Source organism: Glycine max, chromosome 13 (genome assembly GCF_000004515.6).
Source record: "Glycine max cultivar Williams 82 chromosome 13, Glycine_max_v4.0, whole genome shotgun sequence".
Taxonomy (NCBI): domain Eukaryota; kingdom Viridiplantae; phylum Streptophyta; class Magnoliopsida; order Fabales; family Fabaceae; genus Glycine; species Glycine max.
In genome coordinates this window covers 31,843,563-31,857,286 of record NC_038249.2, presented here as the reverse complement: position 1 = coordinate 31,857,286, position 13,724 = coordinate 31,843,563, and the positions used below count along the sequence as shown (strand labels likewise).

The 13,724-nt window shown below is 31.6% G+C and overlaps 1 protein-coding gene across 1 annotated transcript; it reads left to right on the top strand.

Annotated features, from left to right (window-relative positions):
• Window positions 1–4,165: 4,165 nt before the first annotated feature.
• Window positions 4,166–13,250, top strand: LOC100815597 (uncharacterized). The gene is made up of 14 exons (XM_041008258.1): window positions 4,166–4,681; window positions 5,587–5,668; window positions 6,136–6,239; window positions 6,872–6,998; window positions 7,802–7,896; window positions 8,620–8,743; window positions 9,337–9,417; window positions 10,449–10,547; window positions 10,695–10,853; window positions 10,951–11,011; window positions 11,133–11,203; window positions 11,535–11,579; window positions 12,166–12,339; window positions 12,452–13,250. Exons 1-14 carry the CDS (start codon window positions 4,644–4,646, stop codon window positions 12,983–12,985), a joined length of 1,794 nt encoding a protein of 597 aa, XP_040864192.1. The 5' UTR covers window positions 4,166–4,643; the 3' UTR covers window positions 12,986–13,250.
• Window positions 13,251–13,724: the final 474 nt, after the last annotated feature.

Below are 13,724 nucleotides of genomic sequence, written 5' to 3'. Positions count from 1 at the left end.
ATCAAAGTTTTAAAAAAAAATTGTTAAATTAGTGAGGTAAAATATAATAAAATAACATTATGCAATTAAACTAAAAACTCATCTCCAATGTCACATCCTATCAAAGCATTATGTTCAAGTGTTCTCTAGCACGAAGTTCTTTAAAATCATCTACCTAGTCATCTGCTCCCACGAACACAAAGTTCGAGATCATCACAGGATCCAAACACAAATAGCACACAGGGAGTGAATTATCACATTTTTAAAAAAATACAAATAAACAAAGGCATACTCAAAATAAATTATAGAAGTATTTATAACATAATTCAACTTAATACAATCCACGTCACTTCACGACTTTATCGTTTAAAATTCATTTTTCAATCATCAATCACATTACACATGAATCACATACTCGGGTCAAGAAGTAATAACACCAATCAATTTCATAATAAACAATTAGCAGGAGTTTTATATTAAGACTCAAACCTATATGCAATGTGGTATCATGTCAATGAAAAATCACACCGGGGCGCTTAGGAGTACATAACAAGACACACCACACAATGGGTATGTCAGGTTACTCTCACTAAGTAAAATCATAAGGTGACTAGTCAGAGTCACTCTGTTTTGTGAGAATGTTCCAATCATTTGGGATCAATATATGCTTAAAGAAGCACTCAAACCGAGTGTCTTTATCCCCAATGCCTAAATTCCGAAGAATCCGTTAAGGCGAACCTTCCTGATTCAGGTCCAATCCCTAAAACAATTTTTTCACACAGATATTGCTCATGAATTATACAATATCTACGACCTCACACTTGTATTTCAAACACGTTTAACACATTGCACAACAATTTAACACTTTAGGTTCCTAACTAGGAATCCTACACTTTCCCTTTAACATTGCGCATAAACATTTTTCTCAAGGTAAATACCAATCAGGTAATTGTATAATTCATAGCTCACAACATAAGTATTGTCACATCAAGTGTTTACCACACACTTATTTACAATCAAATTTCATGTCCATAATTTTAACATATCACAACCTCACAATCCACCATCACATGTTTACGTGTAACTCACAAATTAACACTTGTTCAACTTTACACTTATACTCAATCTCAATAACAATGTTATAATCTCAAAGCAACATGTTATCCCATAATTCATCACATATTCAATTTATCACTTATACACAATTTCAATTACAATTTCATGATCCCAATATAACTATTTATCACACTAATATTATCCAAAACACAAATAAATTATACAAAAATGTTTTTCACAACACGGGAAGTACAAACTCTCAAACAATTTTATATAATCATACAGGAAGAATTACAACACAACAAACATCCCAAAATAAACCCCAATTTAATCCTCTAAAGATCCCTATACATGTTCATTCTAATCCCAATTGCGATAAACTCATCATTTACCTCTAAGCGGCTTACGTGTGTAGTCCAACAGTGATAATAGTGTATCTAGTAGTTCCCTAAGATTTCTCAAGCTTTTTCTCTGTTTGTTGTTAGGGTTTCCAAGCGTTAGAGAGAAAGGGAAGAGATTGTAGCCTCTATTTTACTATCAACGTACGAAATTAAATTTTATCTGTAAAAAATAATTTTATAAATCCCAACGGTGAGAATGTACAAAAATGAGTTCTGAAGGTGGTGTTCAAATTTCACGATGATCCAACGGTTGAAGAGTCCAGGATCATAGTTTTACTATGACATATTTTGGGTGTTTGTGGGAAAAGAGAAAGTTTCAGTGTGAGGGGAAAAAAAAGAATTTTGGAAAAAGAAGTAGAGAAAACAAATTAGGAAGAGAGAGCGTAGAGACGTATCATAAATGTAAACGTCTCAATTCATAGCTAGAGTATTCTAGGCCTTTTATTTATTCTATTTTTTATTTTACAAAAATGAACTTTATTTTATTTCCTATCAAATGAATAAATAAAATATCTTTTTTTTTTATTTTCCTTCAAACCATTATTTTAATAAAATTATTTTTCCTTATTTATTTAATTATAAAACCTCGTCATTTTTACTAAAATTCTATTTATTTTTAAATATTTTTTTAAAATTTATTTTATGAAAAATAGTGTATTTAACTATATTTTAGTCCCTTAAACTATGGGATCTACATTTTATCCTTTTAAATAAAAATTATAAATTTTAATCCCTCAAATTTAAAAAAAAATACTTTTTTTAGTCTCTCCATCAAAATTTTAGAAATTAAAAAATGTAAATTTTTATTAGAAAAAAGAAATTAAAAATAATCTTTTTTGCATTTGAGGAACTAAAAGAATAATAAAAATTATTTAGAAGACCAAGAAAAAACCCTCCTAATTTAAGGAATTGAAAACTTAATTAAGACATTAATTTATTACAACTATTCAATATAATATTAATGTTTTATCAATATTTTACTGATTCTTATGAAACACTTTTACGATGAATGTACTATTAGTGCTTTATCAAATTTTTTTTGACGTTGTGCTTTATCAATTTAATATTAGTCTTGTATCAATATATTACTAATTCTTATTTGAAATTTAAGAGAAAATATTAAAATAAAAAAGGTATGATTGTTGATTGAAACCAAACCTCAATCATGATTAGCACTTTTATGATTTCTCACATGCCAATGTTTTTTTTTTTTTTTACTTTCATGATGTTAAAGTCACGGCTTCCTAGATAACATGGACATCAATAATTAATTACCATAATTTGACAAATGGCTATATTCTGAAAGCATCGGGAGGTTGCTACATTACAATCTTTAAATCCAGAATCATTCTTTCTTTTTTTATTTTTTATTTTTTATTAAAGGGTTGTAGACCACCAAGTCCACTTAAAAAACTAAAAAAAAATCGCTCCAATCAAAAACAGTAAAACAAAAATTATAAAAACTGCATATTAAAAATTAAATCAAACCATGCCGCTGTATGTTTTGTTTTCGTATTGACCAAAAATCTATGGCTTCGGCTCCTCTTAATATACTACTATTTGTGACATCATCACCAATACTAGTGCATATTAAGTGGGGGAGAATACGGACACTTGCTAAGTTTTCCATATGAAATTTAATATTAATTATTTTTTTCTATTATTTGTAGATACTATATTTTATATTAAATTAAGCTTGATAGAATTCCTTGAGATCTGTAAGCTGACTTGTTTAACCCAACAAAAGTAGTGAGACGGATTATATTTTTTTAGTGTTTTTTAAAAATCAAAATACAAATTTATTAATGTTCTTATTTTATTTTATAGATTCAATTCCTCTCATACTAATATAAATTTATATTTGAATTAAATTTAACCTACGTTTTTTAAGCAAAAATTTAACCAAAGTTATTAGTGTTCGTTAGGTTCTTAAATTAAATTGATCAATTTTTATTAGTTACATGAAATAAGAAATTGGATTTTTTTTTAATTTCTGACCGCTTAGCCCCTGCCAATCTACTCCTAAGTGGGAATGATCATAATTTTCAACCCATCATTAGAAGACAAGTCTGGCAGCGTCCAATTCAAAAATATATGATGCATGGCATGAAGTGATATCAAGTAACATGAAGACATATTTTAAGAGTGACATATTAATTCAGTAGAAATATAATATTATTATAATTTTATTATAGGGTGAGTGTATAATCTTTTGCACTGTAAACATATCTAAATTAAATTCATACACATTATTAAATTAAATTTCTAATACCATTACAAATAAATTATCTATTTACAAATGATTTAACATTGGACTAGCCCCTATCAGTATGTATAACCTTTTTTAATGGAATAAACTTTCTAAAAGTCTTCTTTAAATTAATTTTTGATTTGTCGACGGTTTAAATTTCATTTTACAGTGTCAGTACATAAAAATCAAACTCTCAACCCAATAAACCATCATTTTATAACTTATATTTTTCATGTCAACTAAAAACTAGAAAAATGCAGACGCAGCGCATGGACAAATAACCTTTAACATGCATTGTGATTTTTTTAAATCAAAGTAAAATTTAAAAGATAGATTTAACATGCATTGTGAATTTTTTTAATCAATGTAAAGTTTAAAAGATAGATTAAAATATAAAAAAATACTTAAAACTAGTAAAAAAAATTAATTTTTTTCAAAGGACTAATGATTTAATACAATAGTATTTTATTCTTGCATTGTGCTGGTGGCGGATGACACACTATTTTTGATCAGTTCATTCGGCCAGCAACACCAGCTTCGATACTGTCCGTATTCAGTTGGAAGTTTGGCATCAGCAAGGTGACGACGAGACTTGGTTGAAAACAACAACAACAACAAGAACAACGTTTTCATTATTATCATTTCTATTTTCGTTTTTCTTTTGGTTTGTTATTTCCAACACAAAAGAAAAAGAAGGAGCACAGTTGGAATGGAAGTAAACAAAAGACCAAGAAAAACTAAAACAAAAGCATGCTCCCTCCGGTCCCTTTCTTTCTGTTACATTCTTCTTTGTCTCACAGTTGTCTTGTCTAATAACCAAGTCCTCTCTCTCCTTCCTTCAACACCTTTTTCTTTCTTCTCTTCTCTTCTCTTTCTTTTCATTGCAAAATTCAAATGTTTTATATCTTAGTTTGCTTCAACAGCTGAAACCATACCATCTCTGATCGTTTCTAAATATGGAACCGCTTGTCAACTTCATCATTCGCCCACCCAGGTACACACCATCTTTTCTCCTTCTTCCTCTCTCTCTGCTTGGATCAACTTTTTCAGTCAAAGTTCTTTTCTTTTTGTTCACATTCTCATCTGGGTGTTTGCTTATGCTTCTTATTGATTTTTAGTATAATTGTAATCACCCCTGTCATCTTTTTCCACAAGGAAAGATATTAGTCTATTTCCATAAGAATTATGGAGTTATCTTTATATTTTGGTGGGGGGTGTGCAGTGTGCTCATTCTGTTAAGTTGGTTTGTTGTTTGTTTGGTTGGAAATTTGAGATCTATTCTTAAGCTACCTTAAAAGTCTTACTTTTCTGTAATGTGAGTATCCTGTAAGTCTGTAATCCTTTTCATGGTACCTATACTGTAAACACCGATGGCCACGTCAAGCTTTTTCTGCAAATTTCTTCCTTTTCCATACAAACAAACATATGAAAATAGTTTTTATTTTATAATATATACATAGTATTACTATAACAACTTCCTATTGTTTTGTGTGTTCTGAAAATTGAGATCTGCAAATCATGTATCTGAATCTCGACAACACTAGCCCCCCCCCTCCCCCCCCCCCCCCCCCCCCAAAAAAAAAAAGAGTAAGAAGGGTAATGGAGATATCATGCAAGTTAAAAACTTGAAAATCTTTTCAAGTGTCGCAACATCCTTCTAATTTTGAGGATACCAGGTGAAGCTGAGTGCCTTGACATATTTCTATTATGTGATATATAAGCCCTTCAAAATAGCTACATACTTGATGTCCTCTTTCTTCAATTATGTCATAAGATGAACTGACATCGAGTTCTGTTATTTGCATGGTTCATTACTTTTTTTTTGAAGTATTTTTGTTTCAAATTTAACATAAACTATTGTGCTATTACGTTATGACTGTATCCGTTACTGGCATGCAGAGCTGAATATGATCCAAAAAGTGATTTATTGGATCACGAGTTCATGCTAAAAGGGAAATGGTTTCAACGGAAGGACGTGGAGGTATAGTGAAAATTCTGTTGGTAAAAGCATTGGATCCAGGAATGATTGATTTTATCTTATTTGATAGTTAATAACTAAATTGTCAACCATATGCTAGAAAAGGATTCTACTTTTGAAGCCATAACCTTTACCCTCTGAAAGAAATTCAGTTTCATAATTTGTTCCAATTCCAAGTTATGTGATTGCTCTTTTGGAGAACTGTCACAAGAATGATTTCTTATCTAGGATGCCAGCATGGAAGGATTGCTTAGTCACATTTAAAACATTAGTATGGTGATTCCTTTTTTGCATAGTACTTCTATTTAAGTTATAACATATAAAATGTATGCATGTGATGATCTAATTCATTTGCAAAGTTTTTGTTGATGCCATTCTTTGTTTTCATCATAAGCATTATAAGTTATATTCTATTTAGTTGAGTTGATGACCTGAATTATCAGTGTCATGTAATATTTGATATTCTGCAGATAAAAAACAGCCGTGGGGATGTTCTTCAATGCAGCCATTACATGCCTATAGTCAGTCCTGATGGAAAGCCTCTGCCATGTGTGATATATTGCCATGGAAACAGGTGACTGCAGGACAAATATGCATTTCTTAATTTGTTTGGTTAGCATGCAGTTGATGCTTCAAACTTAAAAGAGTTTTATTCAAACAACAAAGTTTTCTTCTAGACATTTCAGACTTTGCTTTGAAGATGTGTGTTTTTTTTATTTTTTATTTTCTCTCGGTTTTAAACATATTCTTTTTAATTTAGAAAAAGCACTATAATGGTTTAATGTAAATAATATGTGTATTTGTCTTATTATTAGAAGATGTGGTTGATCGTTTTAAACTTGCACTTTGATCAATTTCCAAAGTTGGTTTATATTCACCTTTCTTACCATCTTACTACTATAAAACGTATAACTAGAAGTTAACACAGTCCCATTTCAAAACCTTTTCCTTTTCAACTATGTCTTTATAAATGTATACATGCAATTAGTTTGATATGGTGCTGCATTTTCAATATAACAACGCCAATTTCAAAGCTTTTCTTTTTTAAATATTTATTGACTAAAAAGTATATTATCTTACATTTCTTTGTGCATATGAACAAATATAATGGATGATTTACCTCAAAAAATAAGAACTGCAGAAGTAACTAATAAGACTTTTATCAAATGTACTTATCTTGCTTATTTTGTGCAATGTTTATGGCAGTGGATGCAGGGTTGATGCCAGTGAAGCTGCTCTAATTTTACTTCCTTCAAATATTACAGTTTTTACTCTGGATTTCTCGGGATCAGGAATCTCTGGAGGAGAGCATGTCACTCTAGGTTGGAATGAAGTAAGTGCTTGCTCATTAACTGTTTGAAACATACAATAATATTTAGTTGTATCATTATCATTGATATAATTGGGGATAATATCATGGCACAATTTGCATGATTTAGGTATCTAGGATTCATCTTCCAAAGCAATAGGGAGATTAATAGCCATGTAAAACATGGGACTGAAGACGGGTGGATGAAATGGAAAAAGCACTTTATGTGTAATTTGTGATTACAAAGTGCCACCAAACTCAAAAGAAAACTTCTGCTGGATAAGTATCATCAGTGCTTTATTATAGTGAAAGTTGCCTATTGGACATTGAAGCAGCAAGAAGAGCCAAAGAAGAAAAAAAGCATAGCAGGGATTGAGGTGGATGAGTGCAGTGACATACAAAAATGGGAGTTTTTGAAAGTTAGAGTAGCACCTATTAAGAAGAAGCTGACAAAAGCTTACCCAGGGTGGTTTGATCATGTGAGGAGAGGAGTGTTAGAGGCTTGTTGAAAAAACTGTAAGATAATCCAGTGAAGAGGGGTAGAAGAAAACAAACTTGCATATTCGCAAATTTAATCCAAAAGTATTATCAACGAGTCCAAATTAATTTTGGTAACATGTATGTTGGAGTACTGTTGGCAGAAAATTTGTGATGTGCCTCAGGCAGGATACTTCTCATTTCTTTTTAATAAATTTCTTACATCACAGTAGAAATGAAATGCTTGTGTTTGTACTTCATTGTGAGTTTGCATATGCATTTCTTCTATTTTGCTTTGTTTCCATTTTTTTATATTATGAAGATTATTTAACATTCTTGGCTGTTTTCAGAAGGATGATCTGAGGGCAGTGGTCAACTATCTGCGGGCAGATGGAAATGTCTCTCTGATTGGCTTATGGGGACGCTCAATGGGTGCTGTGACTAGGTAATATTTCATGATTCACTTCTTCATTCGGCCTTACATTGTAAATAAGGTTGAAGAAATGTCTCCTAGGCAGGGGTGGTACATAGGGTTGTATCAGGATATTGTAATATGGTCCATTATTACCCAGATCTTATAGTTAATTATCAATAAGTTGATTTGTTTGTTAAAGAATAGAAACTGCATACTTGACCTTATTGTTGTGATCCTCTTCTAATAAGAGCCAGTGTGGCTTGAGGTGAATAAATGAAGAAAGACTTCATTATGATTTTTTGTAATTGTTAATAACGATCAATTGATCATAGCATTGAAAACAACAATGAAGGGATCACAGCCCTTAAAATGGTAGCTGAACACGACCTTAACTTGTAAAAGAAGGTGTATGGCATTTCGTAGATAATCATAGATATGCCATACACCTTAATGGGTTGTCTGCAGAGTGCAGAATGCAACCTTAACTTGAGTATGAAGCATTTCATAGTACCTTCATAGTACCTTCACTTAACTTGTGGAAATGATCTGCTTTTCATGTATGCATTTATGCCTTTCTGCAATGAATATTTCAAATCATTTCCTACCAAAAACACATTCTCCTCATTAACAGTGTGCTACCCATGTGTTTCTTAATTTTTAAAGTCAATTTGTAAACTCCCTGATTGTTTAGCAATTCAGTCTTACCAGTGTATATCACTTCGTACTTGCCATTAATGATGTCATTCCTTGCAGCCTTATGTATGGAGCTGAGGATCCTTCAATCGCAGGAATGGTTTTAGACAGTCCCTTCTCTGATTTGGTTGATTTAATGATGGAACTTGTAGATACATATAGAGTCCGTCTGCCAAAATTCACAGTGAGTGTGTTATATTTTTCGATGGAAATGAGAAATACTTTTTTATAGAATTAATCTAACCAAAACTATTAATCTATAATCTCATTCATATTTTAATGCTTCTTTATGTTGAGGTTATTAAAATCACCTTCAGGCTTAGTCTGTGGTTTGTTACCAACCATATATTATGATCGAAAGTTAGATTGGGGGAGGTTTATTTTAATACCAACGAAGGTCCCTATCCATCCAGGCTGGAACTTATAGCTTTTCTAGACATCTATTAGGTTCATAAACATGTTTTGTGATGAGTGACAAGGATGTTGTAAAGATGGTTTTTTATAAGCTATTTCTTTAAAAGTAATTGACCTAGGCTATAGTTTATTATGGAGTAATGTAGCACCTATGATGAATGATTGCTATTTTTGACAGGGGTCTGTGAATATTTGTAGTTTGCATTTTGCAACATATGAGTATCTTTAGCCCTCTCAATGAATATTTATATACTTTATACACATGGCTAGCATCTGATTTCATGGCCCTTGTTTCTCTCTTATGAGAATAGATTGTCATTGCCCTACGATTTTTCCATTTATATTTGGTTCTTCCTGTTACAGGTGAAGTTTGCAATTCAATACATGCGAAAAACAATCCAGAAGAAAGCAAAATTTGACATAACAGACTTGAACACCGTTAAGGTTATTTTTCCTTTTGATTTTTTTTTGTTTAACGAAAAAAAATCACTTTTATTTGCCTGTCTGTATGTAATGATTGAATAATTTGACGGAAAAATAATTACTGAACTTTCTTCCTTTGCTTTTCCTCATTATTTGTTTGATATAACTTCAGTTCAAATCCAGCATCTGAACCTGAGATTGGTTAAGAAACATTTTATTTTTAGCTTGAATTTGAGAAATGGATACACTTGTGGTCTGTGGAAACTTTGTTCTCTCTCTCTTTTTTTTTTTTGGAAATAGTGTACACTTATTAGTTTGTCAGTCATATGACTGTAATTTTACTCAGCAACTCATAAATATATTATTAACATATTTGTGCTGAGTTTTTTTTTTTAAAGTTAGTCAATTATCATGTGTGAAGGAAACTTTCCCTGTCAAGAAATCAATGCTATATGATTTAAGTCAAATACGTTTGAACTAGTTAAAAGTTTGGAATTAAAAACTGAACCAAGAGGAATTTTTCTCTGGTAGGGACGTAGGGTAGAGTGATACAATTTGGCTGGTTCTGGTTTTGTCAAACTTTGTGGCTTATCATGTGCATCATGATTCTTTTTGATTATTGACAACGATGACTGCACTTTTCTTGGACCTGGTGAACTTCTTTAACTTTAATTAAATGGTAGGAATTAGGATGATTCATTGTTTAGAATCTTCTTTTTAGATTGCGTGCTTGTGATCATTCATGAAGTATAGGAGGACAGAGACAAAACAACCAAAATAGTGAACAATTTTTTGTCCTCCTAAACATATAAAATAACGACTTTATGAGCATTCAAAAGTGTAGAAATTTTCTCTCCTGTATTTTCCCCTGCTTATGTAATAACATTATTTTTTTCTTTAATAGATCTTTAGTGGGGAAAAAATCCGAATCAGATGCAAGACTTTACAGAAAAAAAACTATTTGGGGGAAATTTTACCATATTGAATTTCTTTTGGTTTTTTGCACTTTCATATTCTTCATTCTATTCATTCATTATTTGTTGGCATTGCAGGTAGCAAAATCTTGTTTTGTTCCTGCTCTAGTAGGGCATGCCATTGATGATGATTTTATTCGTCCTCATCACTCAGATCGTATACTTGAGGCTTACATGGTAAATATGTTTGCAAGAATTTGAAATGTTTGCTTTTACTCACTAAATTTTTATTCTCCTTTTAGTCCGTTATTTATGGAATTTGGGTTACTCATTCTCGCATGCCTGACCTTTTGGATCTATAATATTGTCGATTATCCTTTGTAGGGGGACAAAAATATAATTAAATTTGAGGGAGATCACAACTCTTCGCGTCCTCAGTATTATTTTGATTCCGTAAACATATTTTTTCACAATGTTTTACAACCTCCTGAAGATGAGCTTGGGGAATCATTTTTTGACATTATGAATGATTACTTTGGTAAGGTAAATTCACCATGCATTTCTTTGGTTCCATTTTGATCAAAATACAAAGTTCCATTCTTTAACGTTATTTTAAATGTTAAATGTTTTTCCTACACAGGATGTTTGGAGATCTGTGCATGAATTTGACTTTGGCAATGAACCATCATTCCAAAACAAAGGCATGATTCAAGTACTCCATGTCTCTTAACTATTCCTTCTGAATTGGTATCCATGAGAATTTGCATTTGGTAACCTTGCTATTAATGCAAATCTCTTAAATTGTTTCTTTGTTAATTGCAGAAACATCAACAAGCAGTACTGTGGAAGACATTAAGCACGTCCGTTCAAAAAAACCAATGAGTAGGATGGAGGTTTGTATTTATTTGCTCTAAGTTTACCGTCAGAACTAAGAATATCATGCAAATAGCTTGCTGAGAAAATATTCACACAATAAATATTAAATGTTGATTGGTGCTTCCTGCAATACCAGTTATGTCTGGAACTGGAAGCAGGGAAAATTTAATATTCATGTGATAAATATAAAATGTAATTTGGTCCTTTTGTTCATATGATATATTCTCTTCTATAAAATTATTGCATAGTCCTGGAAGATTGGTAATTTGAGCTGTTATGACATGATGTGGTTCTTGGTTTTTTAAGATTTTTATTTCTTGAATGATATTATTGTTTTGACTTTCTCAGGTTCCATCACATATTTCTTCAAAAGATGCACATCTCGACTGTGAGGTATGGATTTATCTTTTTTCGTGTCTTTGTACTGAATTATATTTTGTTCTTTCTCCATATTAATAGTAAATTAATGATGTACGTTATGGCATTTATGCCATGGCATATTTGTGGTCCAACATTCTCAGCAGTATGTATTGAGTGAGATGGTGGTGGTTGGTAAGACTTTAAGAATGGGAATGCTATAATGGGTTGAGACTTGAGACTTAAGAGTGTCACTAGCCTGTAGATCATCTTTCATTTAACTGTTAAAAGATTAAAAAGGGGGAGCTTGTGTTCAGATAAGTTTTCATTTCTATATTTCTACCGAACATGATTTTATTTATTTTTTGCATGTGCATGGTGGGTAACCATTACTAGTGCAACCAGAAGTCCCCAATACCCGAGTTTCAACTCTCTCATGATTCAGTAATGTAATTTATTCAAATGTATAGCTTCGGATAAAGACAGGAACAATAATCTGTAATAGATAGTAATATGAGTAATAAACATGTTTAATCAGAGGCCTAACTTGAATGGAGTTGGTTAGGTGATCAAACTCAAATGAACTATAGTCACTAATTTTGCGCGATGTTTTGCACAACAGGCACAGAAATGTGATGATCTTTCCTCATCATCTTCTACAATGATTAGTTTTGAATTATCAAATGGTCGTCTCTATAGTCCCCTCGTTCCAACCGATCTAGATGATGACCACTTTGTGGAATTTCAACTTGATGACTTTACAGGCTGTCCATCTAGTGCAAAGAAAGAACAAAAAGTGAGTCAACTTGTTGGTTATCGCATAACATAAATTGAAATTATGAATGCATGATGTTATACACTGAAAGTTGTGTAATTGGTTTTCATGGATTTTCATGCATATTATCCAGATGTTCACGGAAGCAGTGATAGATTCATTGAAAGACCGGGAAATACGAATTCCAGAGGTAGAACAACCACCTGTTAGGAGTGCTAGTAGTACCATGTCTATAGAGCCATCGGATAAGAATGACTCACATGCTTCTAATTCACATGAGATTTCCAAACCTGTGGAGACAGAATCTTCTTTACTCAACCACAGTGATAAAACAATTTCCACTTCATCTGATGCATTGGAGCCCTTGAAAACTGAGTCAAATTCCATTTCAGTGATTCCAAGTCCTGTAACAAGTCTTTCATCAAGCAAAATACCATCATCACCACTACCACCATTGGACACTTCATCGGTCACCGAGTCTGGCGATACAGAAAGTGCTTCTACTGGTAATGATAGTTCTGCTAGCTTACAAAGTTCATCAGACACTGACATTTCACACAATACAAAAGCCACATTAACTGTTATTAAGAATCCAACAGGTCATGTCTTGAACGGCTTACTGCGACGTTGGGATTTCAAGTTTTTCAGAAACAGTCAGAATCGATAAGATTAGAGAGTCATGGCTTTTGTAACTACAAAATATACTACATTAGTTTGTAAAATGCCCCACAAAAGAAATAGGTTGCTTGTACTTAGGTTCTGTATCTTTAGATTATCATCTAGCATTCATCTTATATTCTTTCACTGTAAGAGAGAGTTGTTGTGTTTTTACCCCGTCGAACTAGAATTTCTGGAAGTCCCCATTATTTGGCCATGCTTATGCATGATTTATTGATTTTTTCCTTGAATGTTTTTTCATTTTTCTTATCGAAGATTGGTGTAATTGTATTCAACTACTGTGGGGGGGCTTTCACGTTCTTTTTGTTACGCCTGACTTCTGGTTATAATATATAATTTTGTTTTCTTTTAATCTATTTATATTATGTAAAGTCCGAAACATGAACCATGTATAAGTAATATTTAATAATACAATATTACCACATCAACATTTCAAATTAGTTGAAAAGAACTTTTCATGTATTATCTCTTTGATCAATTTTCATTAATATTAATAAGGATAAGTGATCTATTTTGATTTTTATCTTTTTTTTTATTTATTTTAGTTTGATATTCTGATTCTTTATTTTTTAAAAGTTTGATTTGGTCCTTTATTTTATCTTTTTGGTTCAGTTTAATTATTTATTTTTTTAAAAATATATTTGATCATATAATTTTTTTTAAAAGTTAAAGGATCGAACTGAATAAAATAAAATAAAATAAAGGACCCTAGAGGTCATTTGTCTATT

Coding starts and splice junctions, on each gene's coding strand:
- LOC100815597 (XM_041008258.1), top strand. CDS start 4,644: ATGGAACCGCTTGTCAACTTCATCATTCGCCCACCCAG. Junction 4,682..5,586: donor TTCATCATTCGCCCACCCAG/GTACACACCATC, acceptor ACTGGCATGCAG/AGCTGAATATGATCCAAAAA. Junction 11,204..11,534: donor AACCAATGAGTAGGATGGAG/GTTTGTATTTAT, acceptor TGACTTTCTCAG/GTTCCATCACATATTTCTTC.